Below are 19,548 nucleotides of genomic sequence, written 5' to 3' on the forward strand. Positions count from 1 at the left end.
ATTAACTGTGGTTTAGTAAGATAGATTTGTCTGTTTATTACTGGATGCTAATAACTTCTTTGGCTGTGTTGGGACAAAGGAGGAGCAAACCCTGGATGGAACATAGGTGAACAACATTGTTTTAATTAGTAATAATATTATTGATCTGCTGCAGTCTTATATCACTGACCCTACCACAAGCAGACTAGAAGGAGAGCCTGGACTTCCCACCCAATATCAGCCCACCTGTATTACAGTATTTCTCAGAATATTTTGGACAGAAATCCACTTTGCCAGGGTCAATGATACAGTGAACCAGCTATGGCATACAGTCACTTCTTTGTCTGCATCACATTTGGCAGATTTATGTTGCTGCATGTATTTATGTGATACTGTACTGCATATACATATGCTTCTGGATTGTGCATCAATGGACCGAATTTCATAATAACTCCTTGGTCTTGAAGGTAGTGTTATCACAGGTAGACTGACAACATTGATGTAACAGAAAGAAAGTTTGTCATCTGCCTCATAATATTAAAGAAATTGCCTTTGAAAAGCTTTAGCTGGACTTTTCCTGATATCTTAGTATATTTAGAAGAGAGTTCTGAACATTGATGCATATAAGTTGGTGAGTGAAGAAGCGATTGCTGCAAGCAATCAGGAGTGGAGCAGGAAGGACTGAAATAGAAAGTGCTTATGTTATGAAATGCTCCTTTTAAGGTAAGGGGTGGCTAAGTCAGTGTGATGGGGGGGGGGAGGGTATTGGGTGTACAGTTTATTTATTATGAACATAAGTTTGCATTATGCTGGATTTATGTCCAAGTGTCTGTTGATGGCGTTTTCATTTGATAGCTAAGATTCGGCCAGCTCTCTGGCACTTTTAGTACTGGCCTTAAATTTTACTTGTACATTGTCCCAGTTAAATGTATGTCCTGTTGATTTAGTATGCGTGTAGATCAATGAAAGTGAGTCCTTTCTTCTGATGGCGTTGCGATGTACACCCAATACCCCCCCCTCCACATAATGTGTTGCTATATATTGCCTTTGATTCTTGTAAGTCTAAGCATTATCCTCTGATGAAGACCCCTGGCAGGGGTTGAAAGCTCAGGAATAAAAACTACTTTATGATACGTGATTCATTTTTTCTCCCTTTGTGGATCTCCAGCTGCAAATATGCAAACCGTAACACAGACCTTCTCTTCCATAAATAAATGTGTAGCTCTTTCTCCTGCCTTTTCTTGTACTATTTATAATTGCCTGAGTTTACGGATAGAAAAGCGAAGCAGGAACATCTGAAATACAGTACCTGATAGAATGCTAAGAATATGGGATTTCAGACATTTCATTAAGCTCTACATAATAAAGAGTATAAAGGGTAGTAGGGTCACCCAAGGACGGTAACACAGCACAACACATACATCCCAGTAAATGGACTCGAGCTAGCCTGATTAAAATCAAACTCAATAATCTCACTATTAAAGTTCTGAGGCCCTTAAAGCCAACTATGAACACAACATCACAGGTTCTGCACTTTACATTTGGATGATAAGTTTTGTCCTTTTATTTAAACATTACTGATTAAATCGAGCATATACTAGGCTAACATAAGCCTGCTTCCTTTCAGCTCATGTACTTAACAACACTGTAAAATGCAAACCATCACTCTGCAAAAGGTTTGTTTTCTGTATTCTGCTGACTGATTTTCAGTTTTACAACAATTCTTCCCAGGCTTTCTTCACCCTTTGTCTCAAACTGTGAAAGAGACACAGCAACAGCCAAAGGGATTTTTCGAGGACTTACTACTGTATATTGGCAGTCATTTGGTCATCCTAACAGCCAAAGACAAATTCTTTACTAGATATCCATCAGTGCCATCAAATAATACAATGAAAATGTTTAAATTCTGTTAACCAAAGGTCAATTGAGGACAGAAAACAGAAAACTGAGATGGAGGATGTCAAAAGTAAAAGCCAGCAGACACTGAAAACCCCCAATATCTACAGGTTGTAATCCTGTAAGAATCAGTCAGGGACAGAATAGCCAGGAGAAATTAGCTGTAGATATGACCATGTTGCACACCATTCTTTTGGAAGTTTGTTGCAAAGGCAGCTATTTTAAGATTTAAAAAGTGCATGAACTCTCATGGCATGCAAAGAGTGAAAAAGAAAGCCTGCTCACTGTCACTGAAGAGTGCAGAATCAGCAAGTGGACATTACAGAGCTGAGGAACCGCTGGTTTGCAGACCTTCCCCTTTTGAACTTGCAGCACCGTCTTGTGGCACACTGCAGCAAAAATGTCTTCCACTATTCATCATCCACCAGTCTCTGTCACTCCAACCGATGGCGAATTACAAACAATTGTAGCAATAAAATGCATTTGTCATTCCAATAGATGGTGCATCACAAACATTAACACTGCTTTTATGAATCCCATACCAAATGGCATATAACAAAGACATATGCATTGCATGGTGTACGGTAAATATTAACGCTGTGGTCTGCATTGATTACTTAGATATAAACCCATTTTACATGGGTAGCACAACTAAGGCAACCAATAAATAAGCAACAGCAATGAACAGCAGGGAAATAAATGGACAGAAACAATGGATTCATTATGTTGTTAACTGCTGTAAATAGCAGCTGGCATGGTCAAGGAGCATCACATGGCCATGTGCTGATACTCTTTGATACAATTTAGTTCACAAGAAATTCAGATTTTGTCCCCAATTTCTTTTAAAATTGAGCATTAAAAAGTGACATTAGCACAGAATTAGTAGCTCCTTAAAATGTGGAATTTTTGGGTTTGCTCATGTCTACTTTTTTAGACTGGATTAGATTATACTTTAATTTTCCCCCCCAAGGAAAAATAAAAAAAAATTACAGAAGCTCAAAATAATTTTGTATATAAGGTAATAAGAACGACCAAGAGACATTGGGAAGGTTTGGGGGCAGCCACCCATATACAGTGGAACCTCTAGATACGAGTTTAATTTGTTCCAGGACTGAGCTTGTATAGCGAATTTCTCGTATCTAGAACAAACTTCCCCATTGAAAATAATGGGAATCCAGTTAATCCGTTCCGCACCCCAAATATATTAACATAAAAATCAATTTTCCTAACAAATAACACTGATAAATTATATGTACTGTAGTCTACCTTTAATAAATAACACTGGTAAATAATATAACTGATTATTAAAAGAATCAAAACAGGTGTCTAAAGTGCAGTAGAGCATTCAATAAATCTTTAAATAAATAAACCTTAAAACAGTTGTGAAGTGGAGGTTTAAAATACACAAGAATAACAATCCTTTAACACGAGGTTAAAACGTCAAAAGAATGCAGTCTTTAAAAAACAGATGACAATCCCCGGTGCTTCTTCTCTGTTAGCGTCTCACCTGCGGGCTCTGCAACAGGCGAGACACTCTTAATGCAGCTGACCTTCTCTACACCGTCCTGCTTCAGCTGTTTGGCTCGCCTGTTCAGCTCACTGTTCAGCTACACGCGAGCCTGCACACGCGAGCTCTCCCGCACCGCCCGCCCGCCCGCCTGCCTGCCTGCTGCAACCTCCGTTCTCTCTCCTCTCTTTTCTTTTACTTCTTCTCCCCCTTAACCGGCTCGTGCTTCTCTATATATGCGGGGAGGACATGGCAGCTGCAGCCCATCAGCCACAGGAACAATCATGGATGTGGGCAGTTTCCCACCTGTGCACTTAAGTGAGAAACGCAGACACCGCAGATCGCGGCTTGCAACTGCTACCACGCCCCCTCGCTAAGCTGAGAGCTATACCCACAGCCTGGCTCGTGGCTCGTTACGCGAGCCAATGCTCGCATTTAGATCTGAATTTTTCGCTCATACTTTCCTCGTATTTTGAATTTCTTGTATACAGAGGTGATCGTATCTCGAGGTTCCACTGTAATATTTCCTGGCTGCAAAATCTGTTCAAAAGCAAAGACATGTTCACACGATTGAGTCCAAAATAGAACTGAGTATCCTCTTAAGATGGTCGCTTTTTAAACCCGCGCAGGGGAAGTGATGTCATCAGGACAGGAACCAGAAGTGACGTCGTTGGGTGCCCCAGAACAGGGCGGGATTTCCCGGGAATGGTCTGCAAGGAATTGAAAGAGAGAATTAGTGCACTTCGCCACCCCCTGGTCCGGCGTGGAACTACATTTATTCAGGCCCTTTGGTTGTCCCCTAAACACGCATGTGTGACAATAAATATAAATAAATCTAATAACAAAAACACTCCCCAACACACCTAAAAGCTTCTGGCTCTGATGCAAACGCTGCTGCTGTCAAGAATAGGCTTGTTGTAGGTGGCAGTAAGGTGGTCCGACCTGCTCAGATTGTAAATCTTTTTTGTTAATTGGCTGCATCAAAGCTGTTTAAAAATACTTAAAAGGTAAATTGTGAAAACATACCAGTAGGGATTCATTATTTTTTTATTAAATTCAATCAGGAGTTAAGTGAGATGAATGGATTGCCCTCCAAATTAAGAAACTGGCTGGCAATGGAAATTCAAAAGGACTACCACAGATCCAGCAAAGTTCTAGAAAATGAGGAAGACGAAGCGTGATGGTTCGGATCCTGCTCCATGCTCCCACTTGCACATTTGGGAGCCCTCGAACCCAACACCGTTGGTAATGTAACCAGATGAGCTGGTCTGATGGGGGCAAATCAAACTGAGCAAGAGGATGGTGCAAAAGGTGCAAGTACTTTTATTAAAAACCAAAATCAAAACCAGTGTCCAAATAAATATTGCAGTGCCCCAAAATGTCCATAAATAAATAATCCATAAAAAAGTAAAAAACCATGTGTTTAAAACAAGGCTTAAACACAAGAATAAAAAACCTACAGTAGTCACTGGGGCCACACCAGCCAAGCACAGTTCCTTCCCAGTCTCTCCAGCTCACCCAAGGCTTGCTCAGCTGGATAGACTTCAGCTGCTACGGTCCTCACACTACTGACCCTGTCTTGACTGCCTCCACCAGAGTCTGCAGGACCGCTCGGGGTAGGTTGTCCTCCCATTTTCCTTCTCGTACAGATAGTCGTCCCTGGGATCCCTAGGGAGGACTCCACCTCGATTGAACCCACTCCTCCACATTGTCAGTGGGTGCGATCCGTCCCTCGAGCACCGATCCTTTACTCCACACAGGACCCCTGGCCATGCTAACCTCTCTCTTTAAGCTGATACCGCACTCTCACTCTCGGTCTCACTCTCACTTTCACTCCCCCCTTTTTTTTCTGTCTTTTTTCTCCCGATCTCCTGTTCCAGCCTGTACTTATACGGCTCCGTGGGCACAGTGCCTCAATCATGCACCGCAGGAAGGTGATAAAGCAATTGACTCACCCCAATTACCTAATCAACTCCCCACAGCTGTATGATCGTGCCCATGGAGACTGACCCGGCCAAATGGATTATTTAAAAATTGGCCTTTCATTCAGAGCCGTGGACCTGCTACACCACACCATGCTGGACAGAAAAACCAACTGAAATCTTCAGAGAAGAACAACAAAATCTAGAGGCACGGCACTTGGGCTCCTTCATTATGTGTGCCTAATGTGTAGTAAGCACATGAGTGAAATCGGGAAGCAAAGCTGGAGGACATAAAAAGGGTGAGCCATGTGAGTAAAGCAAAGCTAAGGTGAAAAGATGAAGCTGGTGGCTGAGCTTCTCCGATTGTTCTTCAGTGAGTGTGTGGAAATTCTTGGGACAGAGCACCAATATGTATGAAAGTGACACCTATGGTATAATTTTAGGATTCTGTGGTTTTGCTCTTTTGCATTTCTGGTAAGGCTTACTGTATGCTTTTCCTTTGAGTTCCCACCTTTAGGCTTACATGAAAGTAACTGAAGCAAATTCATATTAACAAACGGAAGAAAGCAGTTTACCAGCGTAAGCTGAACTTTGAGTCAGTGGTGGATCCTTAGGGTGATGAACGGTTCTTTGTTTTATGCAGCCATATTGCTTACAGTGTATCACTCATCAGACACTTATGAAGGTGTTGGGCTATCAGTTAAACCATAATGAAGACTTGATTGTTTTGTATTAAGATGTTGTACTGATTAGAATGTATCCATAGGTGGGTTAAAAACTCTGCAGGGCTTCATGTGCGTTCCTATATGATGTGATGCTTGCAATGATGCTGTTAATGTGCAACTGAACTTTGCGTCCTATGTCAATAACCACTGAAGAAGCAGCCCATGACCCTTTGCCCTTTACTTAACCTGTCTTTATTTGTCGCTCAGGCTAGATCTACACTTCCTGCTGAGATGAACACCATACTGATAAAATATTCCGTACTTACTATGTTGGAACTCCTGATTCAAAGATGTCTGTTGATGCACGAATGTCACAAAGTTTTGTGACGATGCCTTAGTAGAAACTGCAGCAGTAAGCGTCTTGTGTTCTGGTTTGTTTGCCATCGGTTGATAGCCATGTTTTAGGTATACAACAGTGTTTTGTAAGTCTCATCAAATAAAACTTTCTTTTAATTTATAGTTTTAAGCTGCTTGGTGATCACTGAAATACTGTGGGGCCTTCAATTTTTCATTTTGTGCAACATGGCAATACCTAGAATGCTCCAGTTAATTCAGAACCAAAAAAAGCCCCTGGGGTCCTATGCTGCTTCCAGTGTGATCAGGATCAACCTTGGCTCCCTGATGCTGATTAACCAGGTTTACTGATGGGCGGTGACCGTGTGTTCCACATTTGACCAATCACAGGCAAGTTCTCGTTTTCGTTTTGTTCCTGTCCTCAGGTGTGCTCGACACCTAGCTTATAAAGTACATACTTCTCCCCTTCCTCTTGGTCATTTCACCCTATGAAGATCCAAAATCCATATCTCCATGAAGTACTGATCAGCCTTCAAGACTACCAATCAGTAGGTGTTTAGATATTGCAGAATCACACACCAATAAGACAGCTACCCTGCATTTAAATTTAATTCATCCATGTGGACAACAGTGACTGTCCAACCAAAGTCACAAATATGAATAGGGAGGGACAGTCAGTTAGGACTATGAAGTGAAATTCAGAGTTGCACATCGCTGCATGCACGTTTGAAGCCATTCAAAGTTCAGTGCACAGCGGGTGTTTTCTGAAAGTCCACCATTCACATTTGTAGCATAACGTTTGAATTCCAAGCACCGAAACTGACTTTCTCTGGTGTAATCAAAAAGAATGTTACATAGTCCAAGATAGTATGCTCATTTAGTGCCATTGATGTATTTGTCCTTTATGCCTCTAGCAAGCATTTCATCCGTTTGAGGCAGTGTTGTGCCACAGTTGACAAAGGAAATCCAGTCCTTCTACCCATGTCTGAGCTCTCTTAATCCACAGCTTGGGTGGTTTAGATCTCTTAGGCAGCATTTTTATAATGCAAGGCAAAAATTACCAAGAGATGAAATTCTCCCTCCATTTTAGTATGAATTGAGCATATGATACACTTCAAGCAGAGCTTACTTAGTGTCAAGTGCATTGGTTTGAGTAGCACATGCAAGCCATTTTAGCACCATTAGTCAGGTATGGAGCCTGAGGTGACTGATGTCTTTCTTAAACCATTGTGCTCACATGAAGCACTCAAGTCACATTGCACTAGTCCTCTGTTGCCCCAACATTAAGCAGGCCTTCAATCCCTTGCTCAGATAAAAGCATTATTTAGGACTTTTATAAAGCACCTGTGTCAATAAGATGCACTCCCAGCCCATTTCTTTTGATATGACATTTTCTTTCTGCACCACAATATTGTGGATTTTAATATTCTTCTAAACTGTAAAAGAAAAGCTATTACTATACTGACTCCCTCAATTAAGCAAAGTGGTTGAAAGTTCAGAAGTAAAACTTTAGGTAGATCTGGCTTGGTGGAATGGAGCAACTTTTAAACATGTACTTTATCAAAGTGTGAAAGGGTTTTAAAACCTGCATTGTCCTGCTGGAAAGATGAGAGTCTTGTTTCAAATAAATCTTAACTGTCCACGTTGTCTGCTCTCTTTCATTATTAAAATATGTGATTAGTACATGTATACCTCAAGGGAAGCAGTGCGTCACAGCTCAGTTAATCTGCTTTTATTAAATATCCCACCTATGTCAAGACACATAGGGTGTAAAGCTCATTATCAGTGGTTAGCTGAGGTTCAGAGAATTCTAATGATGTATAGGCGTCTGTGATTTGTCATTTTGTACTCTATGTCACAGCTTTGCATAAATGGCAACAAATACAGTAGGTGTGAGTTCAGTTCATGCACCGTAGGTTCAGTTACCATACCCTAATGCTGCCTGCTCCATATTCTCCCTACGTCAGTTTTCTGAGCAGTGCTCTCCCAATTTCAACTTTGTGCACTGGCAACGTTTCTTTGTATACTGGTTAGTAGTGTAATGCTGTACCTGCGCTGTTTGAAATTTCATATGTGGATCTTCTTCCCCCTACTACGCTTCAATCAAACATCACTGTATTTTGTACTGCTCATAATTTCATAGGATATCTCTCTTCTGTCAAATAGACTTGTTTTGCATGCTCAAAATTACACAGGGACAAGCACTCTTCAATTGAATGTCACTGTATTGAGACACTCAATTTTATGGGGTACTGCTCTTTTCTAGAATGTACTTGGTTTGTGGAGTTAGAAGTTTCCTGGGGAACCCCCCACTCTTCAATCAAATGCTACTGTATCGCCATAAAAAATAAACAACTGCCTGTAATTCAAGCACAGTTCCCAAGTATTCTAATTCTCCTCCTGCATGGTTGCCTAACATGTGCTGCTTAGGTTGATTGGACATTGTGTAAATGGTTTAGGTGTATGTGTGTGCCCTGCCCCTAGCACTGGAAGAAGTTGAAATGAAAATGTATGTATGTACTTAAGGTTATTTCAGAAGTGAAATGCAAGAAAAAGGCAACAACAACAAGAATAAATAAAAATGAACGTCTGTTGGGCAACTGCAACAGAAGGCAGGAGAAGATGTGTTAACTGAAGCACAAAAACCCCAATCTAGTGTACAAAATGTAAGGATTTGCTGTGCTGAGTCATAAACAAAAATAGTTTCAAGGACTGGCAAGAAAAATAATTTTGAAATACAGTGGTGTGAAAAACTATTTGCCCCCTTCCTGATTTCTTATTCTTTTGCATGTTTGTCACACAAAATGTTTCTGATCATCAAACACATTTAACCATTAGTCAAATATAACACAAGTAAACACAAAATGCAGTTTTTAAATGATGGTTTTTATTATTTAGGGAGAAAAAAAATCCAAACCTACATGGCCCTGTGTGAAAAAGTAATTGCCCCCTTGTTAAAAAATAACCTGTGGTGTATCACACCTGAGTTCAATTTCCGTAGCCACCCCCAGGCCTGATTACTGCCACACCTGTTTCAATCAAGAAATCACTTAAATAGGAGCTGCCTGACACAGAGAAGTAGACCAAAAGCACCTCAAAAGCTAGACATCATGCCAAGATCCAAAGAAATTCAGGAACAAATGAGAACAGAAGTAATTGAGATCTATCAGTCTGGTAAAGGTTATAAAGCCATTTCTAAAGCTTTGGGACTCCAGCGAACCACAGTGAGAGCCATTATCCACAAATGGCAAAAACATGGAACAGTGGTGAACCTTCCCAGGAGTGGCCGGCCGACCAAAATTACCCCAAGAGCGCAGAGACGACTCATCCGAGAGGTCACAAAAGACCCCAGGACAACGTCTAAAGAACTGCAGGCCTCACTTGCCTCAATTAAGGTCAGTGTTCACGACTCCACCATAAGAAAGAGACTGGGCAAAAACGGCCTGCATGGCAGATTTCCAAGACGCAAACCACTGTTAAGCAAAAAGAACATTAGGGCTCGTCTCAATTTTGCTAAGAAACATCTCAATGATTGCCAAGACTTTTGGGAAAATACCTTGTGGACTGATGAGTCAAAAGTTGAACTTTTTGGAAGGCAAATGTCCCGTTACATCTGGCGTAAAAGGAACACAGCATTTCAGAAAAAGAACATCATACCAACAGTAAAATATGGTGGTGGTAGTGTGATGGTCTGGGGTTGTTTTGCTGCTTCAGGACCTGGAAGGCTTGCTGTGATAGATGGAACCATGAATTCTACTGTCTACCAAAAAATCCTGAAGGAGAATGTCCGGCCATCTGTTCGTCAACTCAAGCTGAAGCGATCTTGGGTGCTGCAACAGGACAATGACCCAAAACACACCAGCAAATCCACCTCTGAATGGCTGAAGAAAAACAAAATGAAGACTTTGGAGTGGCCTAGTCAAAGTCCTGACCTGAATCCAATTGAGATGCTATGGCATGACCTTAAAAAGGCGGTTCATGCTAGAAAACCCTCAAATAAAGCTGAATTACAACAATTTTGCAAAGATGAGTGGGCCAAAATTCCTCCAGAGCGCTGTAAAAGACTCATTGCAAGTTATCACAAACGCTTGATTGCAGTTATTGCTGCTAAGGGTGGCCCAACCAGTTATTAGGTTCAGGGGGCAATTACTTTTTCACATAGGGCCATGTAGGTTAGGATTTTTTTTTCTCCCTAAATAATAAAAACCACCATTTACAAACTGCATTTTGTGTTTACTTGTGTTATATTTGACTAATGGTTAAATGTGTTTGATGATCAGAAACATTTTGTGTGACAAACATGCAAAAGAATAAGAAATCAGGAAGGGGGCAAATAGTTTTTCACACCACTGTATGTTTGGATGAGTACATAGTTATATGTATATTTTTTACAAATTGTTCATGTGCTGCTTCAGAGTAATATATAGTGTGTGTGTATAAACAAAATACTGGTATATATTTTTTTTCTATAATTTTACATCATAAAATGTCTTGGTTACATCCTGTAAAATCTAGTTTTTGGAGGGAAATGCCTACATTTTTTGTGTTTTATTTAGTTTAGATTAGTATAAACAAAGGATTCACTGGCCAGCAAACTTTATAGAAAATGTTGTTTCCCCTAGTTTTTGGTGAAACCAACAGATTTTTACACTCTGAACAAACATTTATTTGTAATTTCTGTATCACACAGTGTTGTCATAAAACTGCAGCTATGCATTTAACATTGTAACGTCTCCAGTGGCAAAGGCCTACATTACGATATTGCAATGTAAGCAACATGAGAGAAAAATGGAAATGTTTTGCTGCAGATTTTCATTTGTAGTCACTGTCTGATGCTTTGCGTATCAGTGTCCAACAATAGTCTCCCAGCATACATGGACTCCACTTTCCCTGGTAATGTTTCCCTATGTTGACAATGTCTTGGTGAAACCTTTCACCATATTTGTCACTGACGGCCCGGAGGTTGGCTGTAAAGAAGTCCAAGTGGGATTGAAGAAAATGCATCTTAGCGACATGTTACAGTTCACTGAGTTGTATGGCTGGAGCAGACTTTCATCCTGTGTGACATAGTTTGGTGCCTTGTAGTTGCCTAAAAAGTTAGAAATTACATTCTTGAAAATGGTCCATGTGATGTGTGGGCCAAAAAAACACCTTCTTTTATCTTGGCATCACTGGTATGTGAAAACATCTTGTTCACTGCCTTAACAAAGTGTTTGATGTGCAAAGGTGGAGGAAGGTGGTTATTTGGATCAACCATTTGGTCATGTGCAGCATTTCTTTGCCTTGGAACCAATTTCCTGCAAGGTGGCCAGTCCTTTATCACGTAATGTCAATCTCTTGCTTAGCTGTCCCAGGCACCAAGGAAACAACAGTACTTGGTGTATCCAAGCTGCAGACTGAGTAAAACTGCAACCACCTTCAGATTGCCGCATATATTCCAGTTGTATGTCGAGTATGTGCTTCATCAAAGCTGCATGTTTTCATAAATGTCCTTCAACGGCATGTCCGACAGGACAGGATATTGACATTGTACAGCAAAACGGCCTTCAAGCTTAACAATGATTAGTCAATAAACAGTCGCCAATCAGTTGGATCATGTCCACATCCGAGAGCAGAAATCAATCCATCTACGCCACTGCAAAAGGTTCAAACAGTCAACTTGTTTGAAGAATTTTGTCCAATCTTCATGATGGTGACAAAGTACTGACGTTTTTGTACCTGGTGACAAGACGTTCCAACCTTGCAACCTTGATCCAAGCACTTCTGCCAGATGCCTTGAAAATCCAAGTCTCTGTCAAGATTGTCAAACTCTGCCCGAGAAATTAAACGAGGATGTTGATGGCTTGAAATCTGGATCGTTAGCAACTGCAGCAGCTTCCATCTGAATCATCTTGTCTATCTCAGCTTCCTTGTCCTCATCCTCCAGGGTCCACACCTCTGGCAGTATTGGAACAGGAAGAAGTTTTTTGTGTGGCACTGCTCTCATTGCAGAGGCAAGGTTTGGGTATTCAATAAACTTCCTGTTCTTGGAAGGAAATCCTGAGGCATTTGTCATGCAGAAGTAACGATCAGTAGTTACATGGTCCTTCTGCTCTCGCCATATCACCGGGATTGCAAATGGCATGGATAGATGCACACCCTTCAGCCAAACTCACAGACTGGTAGAGCAAACTGAACAACATATTTGAGGAGCCCATACTTTGTCCTGGTCACCAATTTTGCACCCAAAGTATAATTCGTATTCCTTCTTTATAAGTGCTGTCATTCTCCTTTTCTGTGTATTCAAATTGATCTCGCCACAGATGTAACAAAATATGTCACAGAAATTATGTGAAATTAAATTCATTGCCTTTGAACTCAACAGTTTTATTTCTAATGTAATACTCTGACACTCACATCAGTTAGAAAGACTGCAGCTGGTATTCACTACTGCTTCTAGGTATATATAGGGTTGTGTTGCCATGAAAGTGAGTCATAGTCTTGAAGGTGTACTTGGACATACCTGAGCACAAATGATCAAACAGATTTTCTTGCAGTATTTTAGCAAAGTGCATTAGTTATTGCTATAAAATATGATTTCGACCCAAGAAGATTATGAACTACTGCCAGGCAGCTAACCCTGAGCACCCATGACTATGCAAAACACCCCAATTTGAAAAATTCATAATTTATATTACAAAATTAGCCATTTCTCTTATATCTTGTGTGATGGAAACATTTTAATGTTATTTCTGTGATCAGTATCACAAAATATATCTGGCACACAAAAACCTTGTAAACCAATGACTTTTTATTCATATATGGACTTCTTTTAAAATCTGAAGTGTTGTACTCACAGAGCAGAGTAATAGCCATTTATGTTTGGGTATGTAATTTAAGTGTAATAAATTTAAAAACCCCTTAGTATATTAGGACTAAGACCTCTTTTGTTGATGTGTGGACCTTGCATTCACAGATACAAAAGGCTGTGAAGCTGCAGGTTTTCAGTTGCATTCAAGTTAAGAGTGTTGCAATTATCCAAACCCTTTACTGTACAGGGTGGTGGAGCCTTTAACTCCATTGCAGCCTTTCTTAAGAAAGAAAATCAATGATTTAACTTGCACAGACATTTTATTCTTTGTCTCAGTTCAGCTCCTCTGTCCAGCTGTTTCAAGATGGCACCATGTTATAGTCTTCTAGCACTTCTGTGTTTTCATTCCTTTTATTGTTTTCTTACATGAACCTTGAATTTTGCTGTTCATTTTTATTTGGTGTTTTATGTTCTATTAGTTACTATCCAATGCTACTGAACGAGTTATGCATTTGCTCATATCAAGCTCACCGGCATCCTTGTGATAGGATGTACTTTGTCCAGGGCAAAAGATTTGTGTTTTTAAATGGAACCAGTTTACAAACAGGTCCACAGCCCTACTGATAAGTCGTGTACATTTCAGAGATGGAATTACAATGAGAAATGACAATCTGAATGCACTTAACATTTCAGACAGTCAATGAAAAGTCCAAAGCACTCAGCCTGGATGTTTGTTCAGTTGTTGGCTTTTGTGAAAACTGTAAACTCTTCTAATATTGGTAGCCAAGGCAAAGACCTGTAATAAAAAAGTCTTATAAAAATGTCAAGATTTTGTACTTTTGCTTTTAAACTAAATGTACACAATTTATGTACATTAGCAGTTAACAGTATAGGTTATAACCATTCATGTTCTAAACCCAGTTCAAGGATACAGCGATAATCTTTCAATTACATGCTCACAGACTAATCTAGACGAGAACAAGCCATTCAGCCGAAAAAAATTGGCTAGTCCTATCCACTTAATTCTTCTAAAATAACATCAAGTCTAGTTTCTAAAGTCCCTAAAGTCCTACTGTTTATCACACTACTTTGTATCTTATTCCAAGTATCTATGATTCTTTGTGTAAAGAAAAACTTCTTAATGTTCATTAATTTTTAAATAATCTTGATCCACTGTACTGATTTCCTTCATAATTTTAAACATTTCCATTATGTCACCTCTTAATCTTCTTTTGCTTAAACTGTATAGGCTCAGCTCTTTTAATCTTTCCTCATAATTCATCCCCTGTAGCCCTGGAATCAACCTAGTTGCTCTTCTCTTTTTCTAATGCTGCTATGTCGTTTTTTATAGTCTGGAGACCAAAACTGCACCCAGTACTCAAGTACTCAAGATGAGGCCTCACCAGTGTGTTACAAAGCTTGAGCAGGACCTCCTTGGACGTCTACTCCATGCATCGTGCTATACAACCTAACATTTGGTTAGCTTCTGAACACTGGGAGTTGATATTGATAGTGTTGAGCCCACTATGACTCCTAAATCTTTCTAATAAGGTGTACTTTTGATTTTCAGACCTCTCATTATGTATTGAAACCTGACTTTTTACTTCCTATGTATAATACTTTACATTTACCAATATAAAATTTAATCTGCCTAAATCCTCTATGCTGTCGAAGTCCCCGTGTAACAGTTCAACATATTCTAGATTATCTGCCAATCCACCTAGTTTGGCATCATCTATAAGCTTATATCTGCAAGCACCGAAACAAAGCACCTGTGGAACACTACTCTTAATGTCAGCCAGTTCTGAAGGTTCCTCACACCATAACCCAATGATTTACTTACTTTATCTTCTCCCATTATATATAACAGGCTTACAAACTCAATTCTCCTAAAAATACTTTTTCAAACATAAATTTAATTAAGTTTCTACCGTCTCTTTGAAATCAATAGAACTGAATTATCTCTCTCTATATAAAATCCAATGTGTCAGCTTTTCATGAGAGAACTACTTAACGGATTTAGATCGGGCTTTTTTCTATAATTTGATTGAACACTCTGGTTGATTTTGCAACCTCTCTCATTGCGCTAAGTAACATAGTTCGCTTGCGGTACCAATGTATTGCACGAATCCGAGGGAGACGCAACGGGCCAAGGCCCTCCTCACTCACACGCCAGCCTCGGGGTGTACCTTACATCTGCTTAGCTAGCAAACGAGAGAAGTACTTAACGGATTTAGATTGAGTTTTTTTCTAGAATTTGCTTGAACATTCTGGTTGATTTTGCAACTTCTCTCATCGCACTAAGAATCATAGTACACTTGCTGGAGCGATTTATTCTTGCTAATCCGAGACAGAGGCTGCGGGCCAAGGTGAGGGGGAAGCGTGATGTCAGGAGTGGGGAGTGTTTTGGAGTGTACCTTACCGCCGCTTAGCTGGCAATACCTTTTTGTTTATTGATTTTTAAAGTTTGTCCTGTTTCACTGCTTATGTGGACAGAGCTGTGGGGGACAGCTAGTTTCTTTAAATAAATAGATGCTGACACTGCAGGATTTACTTGTAATATTAGAAAACATCAAATATCACTTATCATTCATCTAAAAATCTCCAAAAAGTATATCATATATTGTCTATATTATGATACAGTATACAAGGACACTATACAATCTTATAAAACATAGAATAAGTTGTATTTTTTCTTTGTTAATTATTATTTATTCTTACCTAATCTTTTTTTCTTTTAACTTTCTCTTACACATTCTGCAAAGCACTTTGAGCTACACTGTTTGTATGAAAATGCGCTATATAAATAAATGTTTTTGTTGTTGTCCCTGCCCAGCAGTTCACTAACAAGTTATTGACAAGGACTCTGTTTGCTCACATATATAATGTAGCCTGTCTGCTTTAAAGGTAAGCCGTTATCATTCTCAAGATGTAAAATGAACACACAGGCAGCTGCTTTACTAAGTTGTTCACCTTTACTCCTTAAGGCTTGTGATAAAAGTATGCCTGGCAAAAGATCAGCCATTGGACCAATTGAGGTGACATTTGCCACTAATGGTGGACTTTAGGTAGTTCATCACTTAGCCTACTGTAGTTCCACAGTTTAGTTCTGATTGATAAAAATGTTCAATTGCAAAATGGAAGTAACAAACATACAATTTGAACAAAAAAAAATAAGATTACCATTTGGGTCAATGTGTGCTTCATACAAGACAAAAAAAGCCAAAAAGTCCAGAAACCCAGATCTCTTAACTTTTTGATTGTTAAGAGATTGTACTGTGCATTCATCAATAGTTTTCCAAACCAACAAGATTGTGAAAATCCCAACTTCTCAGATTTGTCTGTTGTTTCTTACAAAGATCCCAGTATCTTTTCTCTCTCCATAATTTATTATCTGATTTAGTTGTAAGATTTACACTTTTTAAAATCATACAATTAGCCTGCCCTCTTGGTAAATGTAGTAGTTGATTCAGAATCACAATGTTACACTGTCCAACAGTAATTTGCCCAAACTATGGCAGGGCCAACTTCACCTGTAATTAAGAATATACGATATGTGCTGCTAGGATCCAACAGCTCTATTTAATTTTCCATACTGCTTTTTAAATGACAATTTACCAGTACAACAAAGCACCAACCGTGCTCCTTTATGATGATACCATCCTGAGGAGATTTAAAGTGCAATGCTCCAGTAACACACAGACAGTCAAGAAAAAGCAGGATCAGCTGTCTTCCTGCATGAGTCTTGGATCTTATGGTAATAAAACCTTCGCAGGTGACTGTCTGATGCCATCAGGTTTACCATCTGAGGTACTTGCCTCTTTGAGTGCCATTGCGTAGTTTGCTGGCCCATGCTTTTGCAAGGTAACAGCTCTCTTTAATTTCAGGAGGTCACTAATGGATTTGAATTCCTTTGAAAATAAAGTCAGAATTTTGATTTGGAAAGACTCCAAATATTCTTTCTACAAGTTCAAGAATAAAGAGTGCTTTTAAAGAACTCTCTCAGTTTTATTTGTGCAGCTCTGTGCCCGATATGTGACTATATCATTTGTTTTTCCTCCAAGTACTGGAGCACAGGCAGGTTAAGAGATTTTTACTAAAGCAAGTTAGTGGGAGCAAGCAAACATGTTTCCATACGATTTTAAAGCCTTAATTTTTCGGCCACATTGTGGAACCATAATTTTTGTATTTATTAATGCTGTATATCTAGACAGTTATTTTATCCAAGGAGATTTAAAACACTGGCATACATTACAGTTGTTTACATACAGTGAGAAGTGACTGGTATACGTCACCTTAAGGTTTAACATCTAGCTCTTTAACAGATGTTGACACTTTGCCTACAAGTGTGGCAAAGCTTCTAAACCAAATGAGTGCACTCTGAATTGGAACCATTTTCTCTGCTTTTGTTGGTAAGTAATTAGGTGGTGGCAGGATGCCTGGCACTACAAGATTCACATGTACAACAATTGTTGGAGAATTCTGTGACTTTGCAAACCAAGCAATGCACCTTTTACTGATAGCCCAAAAGAAGAATATAAAAATGAACCCCTCGGCTTTTCCAGAAAGGGTGAAGATGAGCAGGGAAGTCCAAGGATGAATCCTAGTGTTTTTCATCTATGATGAGCTTTTTGAGAGCCAGGTGCAAATAATGCGATGCTCTGTCCAAGCTAGTAACAGACATACACTAATAGAGCAACATTTTACATACATCAGTGACCATGGTGGCTGAGGATAAAAGTCCACAACGCAAGCTGTTAAGCACAGTTTTGTTTGTAACACACAATGATTGATGTAATTAAAGAAATTTCATTTAACAGCCATTAGACATTTATTTCCTAACTGTACCTTTGCTTTATCTGAAGAATTCAAGTGGAAGTACAATCAAACAGAGCAGAAAAGGCAAGATCCTGCATAGTTTAACCTTATTGCTCTTCTTTTTTTATTTAAGGCTTCACTTCTCACAAATAAAGGAAAAAAGCTTAAAGGGACATCAGGCTTACTGGTTTAAAAACGGAAAAGTTAGTTATTAAGTCTATTATACTATACATACAAAACATACAATAAACTCAGCGTGTAGAAATCAAAAGTCACCGTAAAGCAGGCTCTAAAACTATGTACAGTTAAGAAAAGCATCGGGGTATTTGTCAATGTGTAATGATCAGACAAAACATGCAGTTTTCATTTGTATTTTTAGAGTGAAAGGTTGTGATTCTGTGTGGAGACGATCAACAAAGGGGACATAAAAAAATAGTACCAGTGATAATAATCTTTCCTTTTTCATCTTGTCAAAAACATTTAACATATTCAAAGTAACCAAAATGCAGTTTTCCCATTTTTATGTAGTGTAGCAGTGGAATCTCCTTCCTGGAATCTTGGCTCCAGGACTGTGGAAAAAATAAGATGGATATCTCGGCACCATACTTCATTGGCTGAAACAGAAGGGATTTGTAGGTAATACTGAGATTGACCGTAGATGCAGCATAGGAACAGTTTAATTGATTTCTTACATGTGTTTTAGAGCCTGGTCCTGCACTGGTTTCCTTAACTGCCGTCAACCAAAAGTTGAGGTATTATCAGCTTTATGGGTTTAAGTACACTTTTAACTGTAAACACTATCCAGTCAAGTCTTCAGTGGACAGCTTACCAAAGATTTTTATAAAAGGATGTGAACCCCACCCAGTCCATATCTTATTGGAGAACATAAAAAGATTCCACTCCTTTGAGACTTTTGCTCTACCAAAATAGATAAAGGAAACCAAAAAATGGTTTAAGTGCCTATTGGCTCAGAAATGCCGAGGAAACTCGCACTGTTCACAGCGGATCAAGGCTGGGTGATTCAGGAAAGTACAGGCGGTACAGCTCCACTGAGCACCTTCATCCTCTTCTGTGTCCTGTACAGTCTTTGGTGCTTTGGTAATTGATCTCTGTTCTGCTGGAGAAAAACACACGTCATCTTAGTCACAGCTTATGTGATGATGATTTCTTAATTTATGACTATACTTCTAGTTCAGCTCTATTACATAATTATTCAAATTAATGTCAAAAATAACTTTAAACTGTACAACTCTAAAGAAATTAAACAATGTGCATCCAGTTATGGAGATTCAAGTATTACTGTTATCCCGAGCATATCAAATGTACATGCAAATATGTTAAAACTGTTTGATCAGATTTCTATTTGCATGCAAGTCATCATCAGTAGAGGTAATAAACAAAAATTAAGTTGGCTAAGGTGGTCTTAGGTTCTAAGGAAGATCTATTTTCAAAATTTCATTTGCACAAAAATGTTGTTACTTTTGTGTAAGTAATTAACAACATGCATATTGCTAAATATGTAGAATATTTAGTATGTGTACACGTAAGAACGGATTAATGAATAATATACATCCACATGCACTGAAAATGTTTGTTTAGTTCTTCTCTACAGTAATT

The 19,548-nt window shown here is 39.2% G+C and overlaps 1 protein-coding gene across 5 annotated transcripts in view; it reads right to left on the minus strand.

Annotated features, from left to right (window-relative positions):
• Window positions 1-17,925: 17,925 nt before the first annotated feature.
• The window catches only part of tab2 (TGF-beta activated kinase 1 (MAP3K7) binding protein 2), a 170,070-nt gene continuing 168,447 nt past the window's right edge, over window positions 17,926-19,548 (minus strand). For 3 of the 5 annotated variants that reach the window (XM_051924865.1, XM_028797877.2, XM_051924864.1), the window contains one exon: window positions 17,926-19,048. In XM_051924865.1, the coding sequence (XP_051780825.1) occupies window positions 18,900-19,048 (149 nt within the window). In that variant the 3' untranslated portion in view covers window positions 17,926-18,899. The remainder of the gene's footprint in view (window positions 19,049-19,548) is intronic. The other 2 variants (XM_028797878.2, XM_028797875.2) reach the window with 1 other exon arrangement.

This window comes from Erpetoichthys calabaricus, chromosome 3 (genome assembly GCF_900747795.2).
Source record: "Erpetoichthys calabaricus chromosome 3, fErpCal1.3, whole genome shotgun sequence".
NCBI lineage: Eukaryota > Metazoa > Chordata > Cladistia > Polypteriformes > Polypteridae > Erpetoichthys > Erpetoichthys calabaricus.